Source organism: Misgurnus anguillicaudatus, chromosome 7, assembly GCF_027580225.2.
Source record: "Misgurnus anguillicaudatus chromosome 7, ASM2758022v2, whole genome shotgun sequence".
In the NCBI taxonomy this organism is placed as follows: Eukaryota; Metazoa; Chordata; class Actinopteri; order Cypriniformes; family Cobitidae; genus Misgurnus; species Misgurnus anguillicaudatus.
The window spans coordinates 12585446-12609032 of record NC_073343.2 but is presented as its reverse complement, the minus strand read 5'-3'; the positions used below and the strand labels follow the sequence as shown (position 1 = coordinate 12609032).

The 23587-nt window shown below is 37.2% G+C and overlaps 1 protein-coding gene across 1 annotated transcript; it reads left to right on the top strand.

Annotated features, from left to right (window-relative positions):
- The first annotated feature begins 34 nt into the window (after nt 1-34).
- Nucleotides 35-11259, top strand: LOC129435180 (uncharacterized). Its single transcript, XM_073869436.1, has 4 exons — nt 35-532; nt 2821-3768; nt 5274-5433; nt 10202-11259. Exons 2-4 carry the CDS (start codon nt 3622-3624, stop codon nt 10414-10416), a joined length of 522 nt encoding a protein of 173 aa, XP_073725537.1. The 5' UTR covers nt 35-532; nt 2821-3621; the 3' UTR covers nt 10417-11259.
- The last annotated feature ends 12328 nt before the right edge of the window (nt 11260-23587 follow it).

The window sequence follows — 23587 nt, the reverse complement described above, 5'->3', positions numbered from 1 at the left end:
TATGGAAGTAAATGAGGTCTATCAACTGTTTAGTGACTGACATTCTTCAAAATATCTTATTTCTGTGTTCAGCAGAAGAAAGAAGTTCATACAGGTTTGAAACAATTGAGGGTGAGTAAATGATGATGACAGAACCAATGACTTCCCTAGTTAAATAAAGGTGAATAATTATTTTCTAGAATATAGGCACGATTGCAAGTTTAATAGAATCAAAATCAAACAAAGTTATATTTTATTAAGTACCAAACGTGTACCTCTGTTAAACTCAAATGAACGTGTTTTAGTATGTGAACAATATTTTCAGTTTTGACACTCATGTTCTTTTTCTTTATTTTTTCAATAATAGGCATGTTCCATATTGTGTCTTTTTTGGAAACAAATGAGGTGGAAGTGGTGCCCAGCAGTTGGGTAGATGGTGACCAATGTGTCTGGCCACACCTAAGAGGGGAGAGCCTCACAAAGGCTGTGAAACTTGCAATGAAACCCAAGAAAGAGTGGAAAATTTTTAAAGTAAAACTTCTCTACACAACAGGTACTTCTTTAATGTTTGACCCCAATAAATATATGTGGTACATTATATTTGTCACTATAGACCTTTTGCGAGTCAACGTCACAGTTACGTCACGCGCGCAATGTGGTGGCAGAAAAAACAGTGGAAATGAATGAGACACTAGTGAAACTAACAATATAACTCACTAGAAAATGTCTTGTTGTGCTGTTGAATGTCACAATATGAATGCCAAAATAGATGACCTTCATTTTTATAGTATACCGTCGTCGAAGACACCATTTGAAGATAAACGTAGGTGTTTATGGTTGCAATAAAAGCCCTCAACCGGACAGACTGGAGTGATAAAATCATTTGGAAATGTTTTAATAATTAAAATAGAAAATAATTAGAGAAGATATCCGGTGTTCTGCCGAACTCTGTTCCCTCTATGTGTCTCTTGTAGCGTTTTCATCATGTTATGTTTATAATTTATTTAGAAAGATTAAAGATTTGAATGAGTTCATAATATCAATAATATTTCCATTTATTAAAGTTTTCATATTTTTTCATTTTCTATTACTTCTTTGTACCTTCTATCTTAGCCTATGTCTTCTTCCTGTTTGTTCTAAATTATGGTGTTTACTAATAAATATATAAACATAGCACACACACACGATGTAAAGTGTTAATAATATATAAACAGGCCTATACGAATTAATTTGTATGTAAACATAATAGTTTTAGAACAAACACGTAGGCTAAAAATATAAGGAAGAAATTGAAAACAGGAAATGATGAAATATTTAATAAATGATATTATACAGAATACATGACATAAGAGCAATACTAAGTACTTCAGCGATTCATACTGTACAAATAATTGATTTACCAATAAAGAACAATACATGAAGAGTTTCGTTGCAAAACGAGATAACCACCGTTTTTTTAATTGTTCAGAAATCTTGTTTTTTGGTTGTGCATTCCAATTTATTTCAATGCAACTGCAGTTGGTTTGTTTTGATTTAAACCTTCATAACTTAAAAAATACAGCTAAGTAGCACCATAAAACAAAATAATAACATGATAACATAATAATAAACATGTTTTCACAAAAATGTTAAAAAATGGATTTATCTCGTTTTGCAACGAAACTCTTCACATATACATTACGAACATGCACACATATCAGTAGCCAAGCCATTTAAACTTTTATTTGTTAAGTAACTTGGTGAAAACATTATAAGAACCATTACACTTAAGAGAAATATAGGGGAAACAGACTTCTACAGAACACTGGATCCATAAAAAATCACAGTTTAGCGCTAAAACACTTCACATCCCTATTGCGGAGCTGTCACTATCTGCCACCAGTTGGGCTCCGCCCACAAAAAACGTCATCTCTGTTTACAAACACGCAAAAGGTCTATAAGTTTTGAGCTTTATCAACAAAATAAATTGTAAAAGAAAAATATTTTGTAGTGTTTATAATATCTGTGGATTCTATAAACTTTTCTGTTTTTATACAATGTTATAAAATGTATACATTTATTACAAATTATGCTTATGTTTATTCTGTTTATGTCCCTTAAGGCCGGTAAATTACTGTAAAATTACAAGTACAACTTTACCACTAAATACAGAAAGGTGCTGTTCAAACACGCAATGGCATTTTTCTTTTTACCAGTAAGATATCATTCACACAGTACTAGTAGCCTCTGATGTCAATCGTTTGAAATGTCTTTTAAAGTGATAGTTCACCCAAAAATTAAAAGTATGAAATTGATTCCCTAATGTCTTTCTGAACCCGTAAGACATTTGTTACTTTTTGAAACAGAAATCAGGATGTTTTTGATGAAATCCGAGAAGTTTTTGAACTATCCATATGCAGCTTAAAAGATTAAGCCCGAGGTCCGACCCGACCCGATTCAGTTGCTTATATTTTTGACCCAAACCCGAATTCGCGGGTCCCGTCAGGTTTGTCGGGCCGGCCCGACCCGTTGAGAACTCTAACATAGCAGTCCACAGGTGGCCAGAAACCTCTCAGATTTTTATTAAAAATATCTTCATTTGTGATGAAAGATGAACAAAGGTCTTACAAGTTTCGAATGTCATAACAGTCAGTAATTAATGGCAAATTTTTAATTTGTGGGTGAACTATCCCTTTAAACACCGCTTTTTTCATCCTGGATGAGAAGTGCTTTAGTTTCATCTGTCCAAGTTGACAACATTATTTTAATGTTAGCATTAATTTACTGGTAGTTTACCAGTAAAGAATGTTTGTGTGACTATTTAGACTATGTGATTGTCATTTAGTCTTGCATGTGTTTTAGACAACTATGATGATGCCAGGAAAAAGCTCCCTGAAGCAGAACTCTTCTCTGACATTCAATCTGATAGAGAGAGTGGGGCTAAAAAACCTAGACGAATTATGTAAGCACATATTTCTCTTGTGTTTTGTTTTATTTTATTGTTATTAATATGTTTTAAAAATGTGTGTCAATTTCATTTTTTCTATGAAAGGAAGAGCTTTAGACTTCAAAACTTTAAACTTTTGAGTGACAGTGATGATGATGATAACGAAGGGCAAAATTTGAAAGGCCTGGAACCACCGCCCCGTATTAAGCCACCAGCATTTCAAACATTTATTCAGTCAACTCAAAGCCCCTCTTCAGCAAGACAGCAGCCTCCTGTCTGCCAGACATCTAGTCAGCCACCAGCAAGTGACCAATCCCCTTTCTACCAGACAGCTAGTCAGCCACCAGCAAGTGACCAATCCCCTTTCTACCAGACAGCTAGTCAGCCACCAGCAAGTGACCAATCCCCTTTCTACCAGCCAGCTAGTCAGCCACCAGCAAATGATCAATTTCCTTTCTACCAACCAGCGAGTCAGCCACCAGCATGGAACCAACCACCTCTCCAACAGCTAGCCAGTCAGCCACTGCCAAATCACCAACCGCCTCTCTACCAGCCAGCAAGTCAGTCATCAGCATGTGACCTATCACCTCTTTACCAGCCAGCAAGTAAGCCACCAACAAGTGACCAATCCCCCTTCTACAAGCCAGCTAGTCAGCCACCAGCAAGTGACCGATCCCCATTCTACAAGCCTGCTTCTAGACCAGCAAAACAGAATTATGAGAATTCTACAGTCAACACATCACACAAGGCCTGATGTCCATGATGGGGCCAAGTTCAGAGATCGTCTTCCTGTCAAAGATGTAGAGTCTCTCCAGTGCCTGGAGGCTGAGCTGAAGATGAACCCTGATTCTAAATCAGAATTGGTAAGAAATAAAATATAGCCTAGTAGTTTGAAACAGTAAAAAAAAAATGTACATATAAAATACTTCATGGTCTTCATTGTATGAACTAAATATAAGTCTGTTCTTATTAAAGCTAAAATGATGCATTGATTCAGATGGGGCTAATGTTTTTTTCCGCCATTTACTTTGAATGGCTAATGTCATGCGTTGCCGAACTGAATTTTGGGTTTCGTTGTGTTGCTTGACTGGCATTGCTTGTGGCAGAAGTTGAAACTTTTCAAGCGCCAATGAAGGCGTCAGCCAATCAGATCACCTTCATGCAAATATCCTAGCGTGTTGCAGTCCAAGCTGAAAGTAATGTGATTGGCTGTTGTCACTATGGCAATTGTCCACACCAAGCTTCAGACACGCCACCCCCCCGATGAAGCATCGACGCTGACGCTTAGCGTGAATACAGTGTAATAGTTATTCAGTCAAGAGTAGTAAGTTATTTTCTCTTTTCTTTAATTAGCTTTAATGGCACAGAGAGCAATAAGTATATTAGGCTGCTAATTATACTGATCATACTAATAAACATCTAGTTTACACCCAACTGTTTATGTTCACTTGAGACACAACCAACTGTTAACATGAATCCTACACACGATAGTCATTTGGTCAAAAGAAAGATAACTGAATTGGTTATTTTTCTTAACTTATTGTGCTTAAAGGGATAGTTTTTCTTTAAGACGAATATAATCAAAGTTATATTGAAAAATGTGCTAATATTGCTAATATTATACTAGTAGGGCAAATTGCCCATGCAAAATCAGTTTTTGTATGTGTTTTAGTCATTGTTGTTGGTTTGGTGTGTTTGAGTGCTCATTTTTACAATTATATAGTTACATTTTTATTTGTGCATGGTAGAAAGCAAATACTGATACTGACATACAATAAATATGGAATCAGGCAGCAGGCTACACAGTGAACTGTATTGGCAAAATTCAATGTCTGCTTCTTTTACCAATATACTTAACAATTTGCATTTCTAATCTAAACAACGTAATGGTTTTTATACTGTACAAACATTATATTTTATTCGCTTCCCCAAACAAAACCCTAACCCCAACCATCACAGAAAACTTTCTCCTACTTCACATTTTCAAGAAACATCATTCTGTTTGATTTATAAGCTTGTTTCCTCATGGGGACATCAAAATGTCCCTACAAGGTCACAAAAATACTGGTATTCCTATCTTTGTTGGGACAATTGGTCTTCACTCCCCACATGTGATAATTACCAGGTACACAGCCATTCCTGTAATATATAAATATATAGATGGTATATATTCTCATACTGCCCAGCCCTAATGTGCGGTGTGGGTTAAGCAATGACAAGAATTTCCATATTACAAACCTAGAAAATGTTTTCAGATGGAATATGTGGTAGTTTATATTTATTTTTTGAATATGACAGCATTTTCATTGTGGGTGGTCTTTTTAAATGCATATTTCAACCACTTACACAATGTTTTTTTTCCTCTAAGACTACCTATCTGGGTCTGGTTGGTGGCTTTGACCTGAAAGACACCGTGTGGAGAGTGCTGAAAGCCACTTTTACAACTGCATTGGCACGTGGTATGAATTGGAGAGGAGTTAATGGGAAGATTGGTGTCCAATGCCTGGTCGTAAAGGAAGTTGTCATTGGTAAGAACCTTTTTTAGAAGTCATTTTTATTTGTATAGCACTTTGCACAATACACAAATTTTCGTATCGTAATTTCTGTTATCTTAGTAATAGTAATAGACACAAATTCGTCGTTTGTCACAAATTCATTCACTCCGTCACCTAATTTTTTACATTATCAGTTCTAGCTTTGCTGTAGCTCAAACAGTAGAGCGTTGGTGCTTGCAACGCCAAGGTAATGGGTTCGATTCCCAGGAAAAGCAAGAACTGATAATGTAAAAATGTGTACCTTGAAATGCAATGTAAGTAGCTTTGTATGAAAGTATCTGCTAAATGCATGAATGTAATGAACAATACAAATAATGAATGTAAAAGTGAAACTCTTGAAGATGGCTGAACATTTCTTGTTCAAGCATAATCTTATTATATCCACGTAGGGCTGCCCTCGACTAAATATTTTTGTAGTTGCGCTGCATGACAGTTAATGCGTCTCTGAAAGTTTGAGTTTAAGCCGCATATAATTTGCATTTGGGAACGCAACATGCACTAACCATCCGTAATAACAATCGTTTATAAATGTCTTGTCAACAAAGCGAAGCATATGTTGTTTTCTACAAAAAGGCTGAGTGGTTTACCCAGATAGCATGTAACCATTGAAACAATGTTAAAAATCATTGATTTGTCAATGTAAATACCCCATTGAATCAATACTTTAGGTTTGCACCCTCCATTAATAGTGAAAAAAATATTGAAATGTCAACAAATCCCCATTATCGTGATCAGTGTTCGCTTTAGCTGGGCCCTTGACTCTTGTGTTTTAATGTTACAGGGGACATTCCACAAGACGTTTTTAAGATATTAAAATAAATCTTTAATGTCCCCAGAGTACATATGTGAAGTTTTAGCTCAAAATACCATATAGATAATTTATTCTGCCCTTTAGGATAATAGGATAGGTGCAGTAACTACGCAAACACTGAGATTGAGAAAAATGCCTTTAAAGTTTTTTACACCAGCAGATCAAACATGCTACTGCAATTTTGGCACACACGTTTCTCTGCAATGGGACAAAATTTAACCAGGAGACTTTGTCACAAGACACAACAGATCTCACAAAGCCCATTTCAACCCTTGACTCAATTTTGACCAAATGCGTAGTTACTGCACTTTGGTTTGGTAGGGCAGTATTGTGGCATGTTAAAATAGGCACTTTATGGGTCTGAGCAAAAATGCACCGTTTTTGTGTGTATCCCTTTAAATCCAAATGAGCTGCTCAGGTAGGCAGAGTCTCAAGCGCTGTAGACAAGACATACGCACAACCGGCGCAACATCATAGAATGTCTCTGAACAGGTTCACGCCCACTTTTGGGGGAAACAAACTAGATCTCCTATTCACTTCCATACAAAATAGCGGAATTAAGCAACGTTCGTACACACCCGACAGGCGTAAATAACTTAAGAAATCACTCAGATTAAACATGTTGAGTAATTATCTGTCCACCCTGTTTGCCATAGAGCGCGAAAGATACATTAACACATTTAATTTGGTCAATATAAAAACATGTCCCTTTCATTCTCACAGTGTCAAATTTGTGTAACAACGCTCCCTATTGGCCAGAGGTGTCTTACCCGGACATTTACTCATACCTCATCCAGTCAACAGGGAAGACGGTGAATGATTTACTTTGTATTTGAAAGTTACTTTATATTTATATATTATGCCTTTATATTTAGAGTACTGAGTTCACTTTTCCGTCGAGTCATACAACTAACTGGCTTAGCGATTTTTACAGCAATCACTGGATAGCGTTGTTACACAAATTTGACGCAGTGAGAATGAAAGGGACATGTTTTCATATAGACCAAATTAAATGTGTTAAAGGAATAGTCCACTCATTTTCAATATTAAAATATGTTATTACCTTAACTAAGAAAAGTTGATGCATCCCTCTGTCATCTGTGTGCGTGCACGTAAGCGCTGGAGCGGCTGCGACACTTCGATAGCATTTAGCTTAGTTAGAAGCGACCAAACACATCAACGTTTTTCCCACCCAAGACGAGTAGCCACACGAGCAAGTTCGGTGGTACAAAATAAAACGTAGCGCTTTTCTAAGCGGATTTAAAAGAACTACATTTTATGGCGTAATAGCACTTTTGGGAGTACTTTGACTCGGCGCAGTAAGACCCTCCCTCTACCATTATGAGAGGGAGAAGGGGAGCGGACTTTTCAGGCGAGTCGAAGTACTCCCAAAAGTGCTATTACGCCATAAAATATAGTTCCTCTTTTAAATCCGCTTAGAAAAGCGCTACGTTTTATTTTGTACCACCAAACTTGCTCGTATAACTACTCGTCTTAAATAGGAAAAACGTTGATGTGTTTGGTCACTTCTAACTTTATCTCTACATGGTACCATTGAATGAATGGGGCTAAGCTAAATGCTATCGAAGTGTCGCAGCGCGCTCCAGCGCTTACGTGCACGCACACAGATGATAGAGGGATGTATCAACAATTCTTAGTTAAGGTAATAACATATTTTAATATTGAAAATGAGTAGACTATTTCTTTAATGTATCTTCCGCGCTCTATGGCAGGCAGGGTGGACAGATAATTACTCAACATGTTTAATCTGAGTGATTTCATAAGTTATTTATGCCTGCCGGCTGTGTACAAACGTTGCTTAATTACGCTATTTTGTATGGAAGTCAATGGGAAGTCTGGTTTATTTTTTTCCCCCAAAAAGGGGCGGTGCCGAAATTTACAGTCAAGTTCCTGGATGTGCCGGTAGTCCGTATAGCATCAAGAGGGAGATTCTCTCACAAAAGAAGTTAGTAAGCGATGTTAAGCATATTTGAACAAGTTTAAAAAGTCAATCATCTGTTTTAATAAAAATAAAGACTTTTAGGTGTCATGCTGCCAGTGTTTTAAACAGGCACAATGATTTTCAGCATGTTACAATAAAATACACTTCCACAAACACTCAAAAGTTTACTTTTGACCAAACCACATGAGCACATTTAAATGATCTGTAATAAAACAACACGTTTAATACTTAAACTTTAGAGAAACAGATCAAATGAGATGTTTAACCCTTTAGGCGCCAGAGGTTTTTTCCTAAAACATTTAATTTTGACATGTTACTTTCAAAAGGCTATATCTTAAACGTGATAAGAGATAGAGACTTTCTGTAAATTAGAGAAATATTAAGGATGAAACACTTTATGGAGGGAAATAAAAATTAATTAAATTTAATCATTAAATTTGCATATTATTACGTCATATGTGGCAGCCATCTTGAATTTTCATGAAAAGTCACATGTTTGAATGATAAAATGCAGCACTTCTTTCCCCCCAAAATGTCCCTCACCTTCTGTATGCTATATTGCACAATACTGAATGCTCAGGTAAATAGTAGGTAGTAAACAAACTGATCTGCGCGCCGATAGACTAACGTTATGCATAATGGCTCCTCTGCCCCGTGTAATGTAACTCCGCCTCTGCTCCTGCTACGGCTCTTTGATTCGGCTCTTTCGGCTCAAGCACTGGCTCTACATTTTAGTGATGGCAGTCCGGCTCTTTTCATAGATTCGGCTCTTCTGGCTCGGCTCCCTTAGAAGAGCCGGCTCCCCTGCATGCGTCTGAAGATTCGGCTCTGCTCGTTCGCTACAAAGAATCAGCTCTTGGAGCCGCTCGTTCGCGAACGACCCATCACTAACCAGATCTTCCTCGCATGCGCCCCGAGTGGAGAGAATTTGCACAGCTTGGACTATTGCCTTTACTGTCGCCGTGATTGTGTGCACGGGACGGAGCACTGGAAGTCGTCCGCTCGCCCGACAGACTGCCAGGGCCCGTCGGGAAGACGCAGCTCGCTCTACATTGCTTGCACGGTAAAAAGACTGGACGCGCATATTACCTCCAGCCTCATTCCCCACACCTGTAACACGCCCGCTAACCCGATGAATTCTCCGACCCCGTGTAACATTCCCACCACTGACATTGGGCAAAGGATTCATCATGTGCTTGGTGTATAACTTAGCTACACTTTCACTTTGTCCAGCCGCACGATTGCAAAGCAGGGGCGCGTCTGAATCGTCACTAAATGAATCACCAGCATCTTCTGAAGGCAGATATTCCCCTTCATAATCATTGTCAGCGAATATAAGACCCAATACTTCATTGCAGGTAAGCTTTTTTGATGCCATTATATGATTATGTATTGAAAAAACTCGCTGAGGTTATCGCTCTGATAAAATGACTCACTTGCACACTAGCTTTGCTGTTGCGCACTTCAATGCGCTCTTGCTCTAATAGTTTGTATAGAAGCATGATGTTTTTCTGAGTCGGGTATAAAGTATGACATGTCTGCCATCTAGTGGAGGGGGGGGATGAACGAAATTTGACACCCTATGTGACAAAATCGGCAGTTACATTCAGTGACGCATCTTGTCGACAAAAGTCGACCGTGGCGCCTAGAGGGTTAAGTTTATTGTGTATGATTGTACACATTCGCGTTTCTGTCAGTCTCTCACTCTCTGTCTTGTGACTCCTCGTATTCATTTGAAACTTCAGAGAAACATTAATAATGGCCCACATATTAAAAATTACAATTTGCAATTGCTTTTAAAAATATACTGGAAAAAATTCATACAGTGGTCAATCAGAGGTGGTTAATAATGCAATTAAAATATTAAAGTAAATAATTTATATTTAATTTTTTCCCATTTTTCTCCAGCTCTAACTTCCAGGTTGTATTTCTGCTAGCATTTATATTTAAATTCATCTTTATTGCAGGTGCAGTCAGGCAGAATCCCCTTACTGGAAAAGCCTCAGATAAAGACATTGAATTCAACATCATTAAATGGTTGCCCCTCGCTGGAGACAGAGAGGGGGGTAGGAGGGAGCGATTAAAGAAACGTGAGGGCGGCCCAACAACACATTGCCGACCCTCATTAGAGACGTCCCTGCACATCAACACACTTCTCAACTTACCTTTCAAGTTTCATTAACTTTATCAATTTGTCTTTAAAGTTTTTTGTACAAGTTACTCTGAATTTTTTTCTGTGATTTTTATTACTCTCAAAGTTGAAAATAACATTAATACATGCTTTAAAACATGAATTTTGGGTTTAAAGTTTTTTGTACAAGTTACTCTGAATTTTTTTCTGTGATTTTTATTACTCTCAGAGTTGAACATAACATTAATACATGCTTTAAAACATGAATTTTGGGTTAAAAATTAAATAGTTTTTGACTCTTTGAATGTTACTTATATTATTATTATTTATTCTTAATGTTTCAACTAAATTTAACTTAAATTATTAAGTACAACTGAGTAGCTGTAATTATTTATTCAAATGTATACTGAAATGTTTATTCTTAAAGCTGAAATTATTTAAACACTTGTTGAAAATAAATTGTTTTCAGTACATTTGTTGTTGACTGTTTCATTTACCTTTGAGTTAATAAGACTTTACATACTGTCAGCTGCATGTGGGGCACATATGGCCCGTTAGATTTTAACAGAACTCAACCATTCTAAAATTGCATATAAGGCTCACATATGGGCCACATTAAAATGTATTATTTGGCTCATGTTTGGTGGAGTTATGGCACTACTTTGGTTCAGTTCTGCTAAAGAAGAGGTATGCCATATTTGGGCCACATAAAAATACATTTGGCTCATGCTTGGTGGACTTATGGCACTGCTTTGGTTTAGTTTTGGCAAAGGACATGTGGGCCGTATCTGGGCCGGCAAACACAAACTAATCTGGGCCACAGCTCAGCTGTTTATCTGGCCCAAATCTGGGCCAAGGGAAATTTGCTGACTGGGATAGAAGTAAACTGTTGTGTGTTTGTTGTAGTCCAAGAAAAGAGATTTAAGTTGAAGAAGATAACTGGCGTCATTGTTTACTTACACTGTAAAAAAATACTGTAGAAATTACCGTATTACTGGGTATTACTGGCAACTAGCTGCCAGTAACTTACTGTAGATTTTACATTTATGTTATTTACTGGCAACAGTTTGTTCAAAGTTAAATGAACATGAAACATTTTCAATCTTTAACTTCTACAGTAAGTTACTGGCAACCAGCTGCATAATTACAGCTAATTTTTTACAGTGTAGGGTTTTGTACATTTGCACATCGTTCACATGTCTCTAACACTTACACATCAAAGGGTGCGTAAATTCGTGAATCTGAAAATATGGGCCCTGCTGAAAAAAAACAGCATACCAGCAAGACCAGCATATGTTGTGCTTTGGTGCTGGTTTGCTAGTGAATACCAGCTAAAACAGCCTCAAACCAGCACCATCACTAAACCAGCATTAGCACTAGCATCCCATGCTGGTCATACCAGCAAGCCACAGCATATGTTGTGTTTTGGTGCTGTTATGCTGGTGACCACCAGCAAAGACCAGCATAATTCCCATGCTGATTTGATGCTGGATTTTTCAGCAGGGTGCTCCATAACTTCTTAACTACTCTAGCTCAAATAAGGTTGTGTGTACTGCTCCTTTTTATGAAGATACGAACGTGTGTCTGAATTCTCTACTTGATTATTAAAAACCTGTTAACCTGCACGAGGACGACGACTGGTTATTTACATCTTTCTAAATGGATTCAGCTTACTAACAACAATATTTAAGCTAACGTGATAGCTGGCTAAATGTGTAGGAAAATTCACGGTTTTGAATATGTAGCAAACAATTCTTTTTTATTGTTATCATGCATTTTTAACATATAAAAACTAAATCAGTGACTTACCAGTTATTGATGATGGTGTCTGTGTCGAACGGGAGCTCAGCTTTGTGCTGTGCTTGATTCAAATCATAACAGCAGTTGTGATGTTGCCGTTCAACAGCTAGAGGGCTGATTGCCACATCACGGAATTGGGCCGTGTACTGTATACTGTCCGTCTGAAGCATAAACATTTTTAAATTGCCGCCAAACAGCGTTACAACTGGCATGTTTCAGTTCCACTGGCATCGGGCCACATACTGAATTTCTGACATCATACTAGGGGTGTCCTCGACTAAGGATTTACATATTCAAATCTTTCCATAGTCGACTGATAGTCGAATCATCTATGTTTGTGTGCATGGGTTGGGAGGGGGCCAGACCAGGTACAAATTGGTAACTTTTATTTTCTTTCACAAGCAGCACACATAAACAACTTTCTGATAAAGTGACCAAAACTGTCTTTCAAGTGATGAACGAAGACAAAACTGACGATGTTATATACAGAGGCGCACCTTGTCAACAGGCAAGGCAGGCAACTGCTTGGAGCCCCGAGCCACTAGAGGGCCCCCAAGTTTGTTTCTCGGATGGCCAGCTACACCCAGTAGATAAAAATAGATACTCAACATGACTGCATATCAAAATTCCGATTGGATGGAATGTTGATTGACATGGCTTAGCCCAGTCAAAATCCAACCCAGGTCGATAACTTGCCAGTTTCGAAAATGAACGTAGCGAATGGGTGACGGTGTATCGTTCAGTAGTGCTGTCGCAGTTGATCCGTACGGATCACGACCCATGGTTCGGCTCGCATGTGATTCCCAGATTAATACGCAAATTTAAATAGGAAAGGTTTATAATTTGCACGTGTTTCAAAGGCTTGCAAATGCTAACACTCAAGTGATTTAAAACAATTTAAGCACAAAAAGGTGCTAAAGTGAGCAGCTTTCTGTATGCACATGTTGTTTAATGTGTCCGGTCGAGCTCCAGTCAGGCACTTGCCTACTTGTAAATTTTTTGTGCTCCAGTTTAAATCTTAATTTTAATTTTTAGCAGTTAACTATTGGAATCCTTTACAAAGACAATCGCGGCAAAAACGGATCTATATACAATGTAGTTACCCAATTTTACGCTTGTAAAACCGACAAAGCAGTCGCAATCACGCGTGCACGCACGTATTCATGTCCGCGCGCGTCTTCGCGTTCATTCGCACACAACCGCAATCAAAAGACACCACGCGAGTGAGTTAGCTTATGAAAACATGACAAGACTAAAGGAAGTTTCTAAATAACAATGCTTGTCTTATTTTGACTCGATCATTATTGGCTTCTGAAGATGTACATCAGAAATGTTTTGTGCAAAGCAGGGAAAGGGAAGAAGAACGGAGAGATGATGAGATTAAGGGGGGTAAGACAAACTAGAAAATGCACTTCCGGAGGAACCGCAAAAGTGTGCTTGCTCTGGTGCGGTCACTAACGTGATTTGTGAAATGTTACATTTTAGAATGTTTTTTATCTTGTGCATCCTCGCATTGGAGTCCCAAGTTCATGTACAAAGTTTGGTTTCAATACGTGAAAGCATTCCTGACACACACACACACACACACACACACACACACACACACACACACACACACACACACACACACACACACACACACACAGAAATGTATACAGGCTTGTAACCAGGGGTGCTTCCAGCATTTAAAGTGTATGTTGCAGGTTAACCACCACTGTCGATTAATGGGTACATAAATCACTCAAGATATGTGTATAATTTTTAAAATGTCTCAAAAATGGTCTTAAAGACCACTTTTTTACGTTTTTGGTATTAACGGTTTTTTTAACGCAATTCTGCGATGACGTCACGTTGGGGAGAAGTGGAGAAAGACTCAGCCAGAGCCATAGAGATAGATGAGACATTTATTGCTATTTAATACTTACGTATATAATTTGGAAATCATATATACATCGTAGGAAATATATAATGTGTTATACTGCAAAGTTACCTTGCTAATTATTATTTATGATATATGTGGAGATAAATAAAACTTCGCAGATCTGCTGATTTGATCCATTCATGTCCTGACCACCAGGCTAGAGATTTTTAAACATCCTTAATCCACACTTACTAGTCTATCAAATAATATATCAAATATATTGTTTTGTGAAATAAAAGGATGCTTTGTTATATTGTTTATGCGATTATAACGAATCACACGATCATTTTATGCAGCAGCAGTCAGCAGCTGCAGCATACTCGGATCCAACCGCATACATACTGTAATAAACAGGCGTTCGGCGGCTTTTTACATCACGACAGGCTATGCCATTTGAGGAGGAACCGCTCATTGATCACCGTATTTTTATAAATCCTGTACATGTTTGGACCTGCGGAACAGGTTGAGCACTTTTATATGCTGCCTGCACAGTTTGACCAGCGGGCTGCGGGAACCGGCGCACATCACGCCGCCAGACGGTGTTGCTAATATAACTCGAAATGTATAACTATTATCAGATTGGCCCGGGAAAGTCCCGACTCTCGATTGCCATTCCGCTACTGGCTGTAAGAAAGTGAGTTCGTTTGGGTCGCTGGTCCCCGCGAACAGACGTGACGTGCTTCACTCACCTTCCAGGATTAGAGACATGCTGCCAAAACCGTTTGTGCTGAAGATCGCATAAAGTTACACCCATTTCAGGCAGGATCATGGACCCCCTCAAGCCAGCATGCACGAGTATGTTAATTGTTTGTTTACTTTCTACACGAAGATATGCTAACGTTATGCTATCTGGCTGTCTGCCTATCTCTCTATACTAGCCTATCCATCTGTCTGTCTATCTGTCTGTCTGTCTATCTATCTATCTATCTATCTATCTATCTATCTATCTATCTATCTATCTATCTATCTATCTATCTATCTATGTATTTATCTATTATCTGCGCTATCAGAACTGTACTTTACTCGTCTTTCTGTAGTCATTCTCAATGCTCTCAAGGCGGCTTTGGTCAATTCTCTCCCCAGCGTGACGTCATACAGTGCGTTGTGAGGGAAAGGAGAATCATTGCAAATTGCTGTACTTTTTCATACTTTTTTTGGGTTTTGTGATACCCAACAACATAAAATACAATGGATAACAGTTTAAATGTTTATTATCAACAAGCAAATTGCACAAATTCGTTGAAAAATTTTACCTGCAAAACGCACTTTAAGGACATCCGGGGCTTAGCACAGACCATTTTATGTAAATACAGGGATAGCTAGCTAGCCTAGAACCAACTATAACGGCTGTGCTGCACATGTTCAGGGTTCGACATTAAGACTTGTCCGCTTGTCCGGGACAAGTGGATTTTTTGTAGGACAAGTGTCCACTGATTATCAAAACACAAAAAATACATTATATTATAAAACTTTACCCGGACAAGTGACTTTTGTGCATGGACAAGTGAAACACAAATTTACTTGTCCGAAGGACAAGTTCCTCAAAAAGTTAATGTCAAGCCCTCAGTGTTTTCTTATTACATTTTTTTTAGAATTGTAATTTAAATAATTTTAATTTTTGAGTGAACAATCCCTTTGAAGTGCCATATTTTCACACACTAATTTTGTACATAATATACCAAAAATCCTTTAGTACTTAAGATAATCTTAAAAACATGAGACTTAAAGGTGCAGTGTGTAAATTTTAGCGGCATCTAGTGGTGAGGTTCCAAATTGCAACCAAAAGCTCAGTTCACAGCTCACCCCTCGCTTTTGAAATGCATAGAGAAGCTACGGTAGCCACCACAGGACAAACATGTCATGATTTTGTCCATTAAGACTGTAGAAACATGGTGGCACAAAATGCCGACTTCCATGTAAGGGGACCCTCTGTGTATGTAGATAAAAACATCTCATTCTAAAGTAATAAAAACATAACGGCCATATAAGAGCCATATGAAAGGTCTTTATACACCCCTGATAATATAGTTTTGTATATTATTTTGCATTTCTGTCAAGAGATCCTTCTAAAAATTACACACTGCACCTTTAATGTAGGCCAGAGTTCACGTCACCAAAAGCAGCAGATATAAGCTGCATTTTATTGATCATAAACTCATTTTTAAAATAAGCGATAGGAAAGAGCGACAGCAGCACTGATAGCCTAATATCGTTTCATTTCTTTACTATTTATGAATATGATTGTGTGTTGAGCGTCTACGACAGGGCTATTCAATTAGTTTGTCATGAGGGCCAGAGATATATCAGTGATGATGACGACATATACATTTAAACATACTCATGTTGTATTTTGAAACTGCATAACAACAAAATAAGTGCATTGTACAATATACTTTTTCTACAAACATGTATTTTCAAACTGCATACAACAAAACTTGTGCATTGTAATATGACCAAGTAGGCTTTATCTACATCCAGACATGTTTGTATTTTGTATTTTAAAACTGCATAACAACATAAGTGTATTGTAAGATACCCGAGTTCTATTCTTATTCTACATTTAAAGGTGTAAATAAGAGCCATATCTACTCACTTAAGTACACATAACCAAAAGTTTATAATATGGAACATAAAATTGTTTTATGCAGTTTTTTGTCAAAGCTTATTATTTCACAACCCTTTATTTAAACTACAACCGCCATCTTAATAACTGGCAAACATTAGGCTAGCTTCTAATAAGAGAAATTATACTTTTAGATTTCATCAGAGCAGTAAAATCACGTGTATGTTTGTCAGCGCGATATGCATACAGTGGTGCAGGACAGATGCTGGGCTGTGAGCGATGGCCGATTAACTTACTCGTTTAAATTGCATTCTTTTGTGAGAACGATGACTCGCATAATATTTGAGCCTTTGCTGTATGAGCAAGCACAGAGAAAACATTCGTTGTGGCGTTGACTAATGAATATGGATGATCTCTGTTCTTCTCTTCAATGGAGCGGGGCGTGGCTCTTTATAAATAATGCAGTAACATGAGAGACGGTACATCTCCCTCTTTTAATACAGTTAACAACGAAGTACAATATTTGTTTTCGATTTCACTTACACCATTTAAAAGCAGACATTCCAAGCATTATGTAGACATTTATCTTATGTTTCTATGAAAACAATTCGTTAAGTTACAGCTCATTTTTCTGACGTGTTTCTGAAAGGACGTCACTAAGAGAGAGAGCAAACCCGCATTATGTTTATTTTCTTAATTTTGCGAAAAGCACAACATTCTGTTTTTAATGGGAGTGGACAGAAAAAATACTAGACACTTTAAAGTTTTAAATGATGTATAAATCATATATGTAAGTCCAAAATCAGCAGAGTTATCTAAGTCTCTTTGCGGAGTGATTGAAAAATAAAGATTTTGCGGCGCCCGCGCCTCTGTCGACCCAGACTGTGAAATTAATGATAAAAGAAAATATTTCCCTCAGTGATTGACAGCATAATGCAATCAATCGTGTTCCCGTTCAACAGTAGCTAAGCATACGATTTAGATATATGTATCTTCTTACCTGAAGATCATGTAAATGGCATATACGCAGTCTTCTGGCAAAAGCTGTGTTTTTAAATGTGTCATACATTTCTGAAAGTCATGACTGTTTAAATACACTTGGCGTCACATGCATGATTTAAGGTAAAGTGACACTTTTTCGCGTCAATTCACAATCATTTAAATCATGCAGCTGTCATAGAGCCGACGCCAAACGATCACGCGAGCGAGGACGCGATACTGACGCGAGCGAAACTAATACGTTTACAATGTATTACATTGATGAAAAAGGGAATTAAACTTGTCGTGCCATATATCACTGAAATAAAAGAAAGGGATTAAAATATGTCTGAATCATATAATTCCTACCTGTATGTGAAAATGCACGTTCTCCAGAGAGCTCGCGTTGATTCAAGCATTCAGAATATAAAATCCATTTGCAGTTTTGCGTCCGAAACCGCATACTGTATAGTGAATAAGATGAAGTTTTAGGATTTTAAAAATATGTATCCAGGATTACGCTGTCCATATACGATACAAAGCTTGGGTGCCAGCCGATGGTGCTGCGTGCCCCACGGGCTCTATGCAGCAGAGTCTCAGGCTGTGGCCTCTTCTCCGGGCTTCTCTGCTCTCCGTCTTTCTCAGCTCTTCGCTGTATTGTGGCTCTTAAAGGAACACTCGATTCTCTCAACAGCTCTTCTCTATTCCATTTTGCCATTTAAACCTTAAAACTACATCCCGCCATTGTTATTCAAACTTTTCCACGGAGCAATAGCCTGTTAGCTTAGCTTCTAAAGATGGCTGCCGCTATCTTTACATTCTGTCTAAAAAACACGTTTGAACGTAAAGGCTGCCCTCTACTGGTAAAGGCTAATGACATTTTTTATTTTTTACACAGGTTTTAATTGGACATTTTAAAGTGAAAATAACATAATATAGACATGTTACTGCAATGTTTTTTTATCTTGGGCATCTTCACATTGGAGTAAAGAGTTCATATAAAATTTTTGGTTAATAAATGTTACAGACATATTGAGATTTGAACTACTTCCTGTTTTGGCGGCGTTGACGCACATTTAGTTTGGGCTGTGGCGCGCAAACGCTTCCGAAAATCAAAAATCCTTCTAGTAACTTTTGTGAGGCTCGGTCCAAGGATCGCGTACGTGGAATTTCATGAAGTTTGGACAAAATTTGTGACCTGTGAAACTTTTTTAAGGTTTTGTGTTCTTTCCAATATGGCGGCCGAACGACATGGATCTGTGACTTCATCCTCTCAAGCAACTTACACCGGTACTGCCCGAACATTTTAAAGTTTGAACGGTGTCTCTGCGTCAAACGGTCTGGTCGCTAGAGCTGACACAAAAAATCTACCCGGGAATAATAATAAGAATAATAAAACTTAAGAAGAACAATAAGTGTGCTTTTGCAAGCACACTTAACTACATCCTCACCAGTGATGCCACAGTTACTTTGAAAAAGTAATCTGATTACTGATTACTCCTTTAAAAAGTAACTAAGTTACTTTACAGATTACTTGATTTTAAAAGTAACTAAGTTAGATTACAAGTTACTTTGTTAGTTACATTCCAGTAGCTGCCAACACCCCCACTGCCTCAACATTAAAAATGACAACCGGTTTTGCCAACACTCACTTTATTGGAAGTGCATTTTTAACAGTAACGTCAACAATGTATCTCCTGACATTTTAAGTTGAACTGTTGTGTTTTAAAAAACTAATATATATATATATATATATATGAGTCTTTCTTGACTTCACTTAACATAAATAGGGGTGAGCAGGGGCCATTTTCAGAAAAACTTAATTTTAAAAGTTAATGTTTTAGAGGGAGATATATTTTTGCTGTGGTCAATAACTCACAAGTGTGGTCTATCAAAACCAGCTGGAATTTTGAACAAATGTAAAACGACTTCTGTATAATTTCACTTTAAACAAGAGTAGTGAATTGTTACTTTTGACCTTGACAGCAGGGACGAAAGTAACACACAGGTGGGTCAAAAGTAACACAACAAAACATGATAGATTTTTGTGTTACACTTGTTTTTATTAAATATATATTACTATGACCTCTTTAATATGTAACTGCAAACTTATTTTGTCATTTATCTTTGTAAAAAATTATTAAATTACATTTTTATTTTAAATTTCAGTTTTATCAAATGTTTCAAAAGCAACCAACAGTACAAACTTAAATTGCTGAGACTAAAAAAAAAATTCAATAGTTTGAACACTATGAAAATAAAATTAAATCAAATTAGAATAATATCAATTTTTTTACCATATTATACACAGTAGCAGCGGGACAAAACTAACAAGTGTTACTTTTGACCCGACAGGATCTACTTACTCTATAAACTCGACTTACTTTTATTTTGAAAAACTGAGAAGTCTTTAGGATGTTATATACCTTGTAGATTTATCAGTATTGTAAACACATGAAACGAGAAACACAACGCGTTGTAAGAAAAAAAGACCGCTTTTGGAATGTACTTATCATGGTTGAAAACACAGTTCTGGATCTACACGTGGAAATCGGTGAGTAAATAACGCGATATTTGTCAACTCTTTCAGAGGTTATGTGCTAATATGCTGTCATAGTGAGATGCAGATGTTATCAGGGCTCTGAGAAAATCGCTTTGTTACTTTCGTTCTTCAACTCTCCCACACTTACTGGTTTTGCACTGAAGTCCAGCTTTTGTTGTTTGGGTAGTGGATGAACTCCTGCTCACTGCTTCGCATCACCGGGTGGGACTTGCTCTTAGTTTCACTGTCTGCGCCGTCTGTCTGTTTTTTTTTTTTTTTTTTTTTTGACGTAGTGTTTTTGTAGCTGCATCTCTCTTCTCTCTCCATTGTACGTTGTTTACGTTTGTGTCGCTTACACGTGACCTGAATTGTCCTCGTGCTGAAAACGTGACTTGTCGCACACCTGACTTCACTTCCCGAGACGCAAGAAGAAATATACAAGAAAATATATATTTTACTAAGGAAAATTTCAAAAATAGTAACGCACAGTGACTTGGATAAGTAACTTTAATCTGATTACTGGTTTGGAAATATTAACGCGTTAGATTACTCGTTACTTAAAAAAGTGGTAAAATTAGAGTAACGCGTTACTAAGTAACGCGTTACCGGCATCACTGATCCTCACCCTGTCAGGTCTCAAACATTATCAAACAAATCTAAGGAAAACCTCTTGTCAAGTCTATAGAATTGCATTGTTGCTGAGAAAATCAACAGATGTAACTTATGTGTTATACTGTTCTGTATTTTCAGATATATGAAATTAATATTAAGTTTACTAATATTTAACTCTAGGACACTAACGTACATAACAGTTAGCAGTAACTATGACTAAGAATATTTAGTATAGCTTCATAAAATGACTGGTTTCTTAAAATATTCTTGTAAAAATATCCTTGTAAAAATAAGTTATGAATCATTGCTATCATTGTATAATGTAGAAAATATTTCTCTGCTGTCAATATTGTTTCCAAACACGTTATGCTATTTATGCATCCAAACATGTTAATAATGTTAGGTATGATGATGATTACACTTGTATATATGTATCTTTCGCAGTAACTGTTGCACTGTAGAATAGTGGGTTAAGCAAAGGACATTGTATAGAAGCTTTGCAGACTTCTTGCACACAGGGAATTTTCTGCTTGGGGCCCCCATAGTCCCTAGAATCGCCTCTGGTTATATATTGTTACGGCCCAGGTTAAGTAATTTTTATTTTGTTAATTGTAACACATTTATTTTAACATATATTGTGTGTCCTGGGCCTGTGTTCTGTGTTTTTGTTTTTCTCTCAGTCTGTTGTTTCTCACTCTACCTGCTCTCAGGCCAAATCACCATCAGCTGCAGCTCGTTTGGGTGTGTCGACCAAGGGATTGAAAAGCACTTGCTGAATGCTGGAGAGTCGCACACTTCTCCCTGCCTCAGACTGAATTTTGTTTGGTGGTTGTCTATTTTGCTTTAGTGAGCAAAATTCAACAATTCTATAGAAAATTGGATTGTGATCCTGAACTATATCTGGTGTTAACCTTCTACATGTGTTTGGTAATTAGAAGGTATTGTGAACTTTAAAGCATTACTTTTTTACTCTTTTTAAAAAGCTGTATGAGAGAGTTCCTAGTTTATTTTATATGCTTTTCTCCTGTTTATGCTTAGATAGGGAGAAAGGGAAGGGTATGTTGTTTTATTTTGTATTATCTTCTCCCAGGTAAGTTTAGGTTCCCCTAAACTTTAGCCCGAATTCTTTTTGTTTGTTGTTTTTAGGTCTCTCTCCCTCTCTTTTGAATGCTAATTAGCAGAAAAGCTCATTTGAAAGAAACTCTTAAATAAACTTTGCTTTCTGCTTAAGCCTATGTGAGGTAGTTGTTTTCACTCTGGGACAGTGGTTGGAAGTGTGTCAATTTTTTCCTGATTTCCTTTTACAAAAACCTTTTTTTTGTCATTTTCCCCTCCTGACCCCTAGACAAAAAGGGGGAAAATGTAACAAGTGGGAGCTCGTCTGTTCCTTTTTTTTGTACGATTTGATGTAGGTACTTTTCTCTTTTGCTGTTTGGCTGTTTTTTTTTGAGGGTGAGGTAAGAGAAGAACTGTGTGGTAGGTGAAAAATGGAGTTTGATTTAGTTGCTTTCACTCTATCTCCTACCTTGACAGCTTTTAAACGTTGTAGAAAGGCTGACTTATTATTGATAGCAAACTTTTATAATATTGAAGTTCCTAGATCAGCAACTAAAAAAGTCATTAAGAAATCTTTGTTGGAAAAACTAGTTGAAGCTGGTATTTTACAGGTACCTCTTCCTGCTGATGAGGAAGAGCAGCCTGATGAGGAAGAGCAGCCTGATGCTCCAGTTCCAGATCTTCCAGGCACACCCCCTGTTCCTGGTGACGCTATGCTGCAGTTTAAATTAAAGGAGTTAGATCTCCTAATAAAGCAAGAGGAACGTCAGGCAATGTTAGTTAAGCTTCGCCTGGTACAGGCTGAAGCAGCAAGAGATGTTGAATTACGTCAGCTTGAGTTGCATACCCTAGATTTAAAAGGTAGACGTACCCCTGTTTCCCCTATGCCTTCTCCTTCTACACCTCAAAATCCTAGTGATACTGTTCCCGACGTAGACTTCGATGTGTGTAAATATCTTAAACTGGTACCACCATTTAGGGAGGCAGAGGTTGATTCCTATTTCGTCACTTTTGAACGAATAGCATTAAAGCTAAGGTGGCCTAAGGACTTGTGGGCACTGTTTTTGCAGTGCAGCCAGAGATGGGCATAAATACATGGAAATGTATTTCAAATACAAATACAAAATACTGTGTTGAAAAATGTATTTAAATACAAATACAAAATACTGTGTGGAAAAATGTATTTAAATACAAATACAGTATTTTGTATTTTAAAAATACACAAAATACATGTGAAATTGGTGATTCAGTGCAAGTATCCCTATTGAAATCTATCTGGGTCTATTTCTGAATGCCAAAAAGCATTTAGATGTGTGCAACTGCTTAGAAACTTTCGTTTTATTTTACATACCTCATTGTTTGAGATATCTTTGTTATGACAACTTGACATAAACCAATACAACTTGCTATAAATCATAAACAATAATTATCAAACTTAAGAAACTACCTAGCTTTGTGGGTTAACATTACATTAAACTGTGATTTAAATGTCATTAAGTGTTAATACTTTGTCAAATATTATTAATACTCGGTCAAATAAACATTATGAACTGAAGAATATTCATGATGCTGTTATAAAACCATTTAACAGAGTATTAACACTTAATGACAAATTATATTTGTACCACTGTAGTTGAGGTCAAGAAAAATATTCATGATGCTGTTATTAAACTATTTTACAGAGTATTAACACTTAATGACATTTTAATGACAAATTCAATTTGTATCACTGGTAAAAAGTGATCAGTTA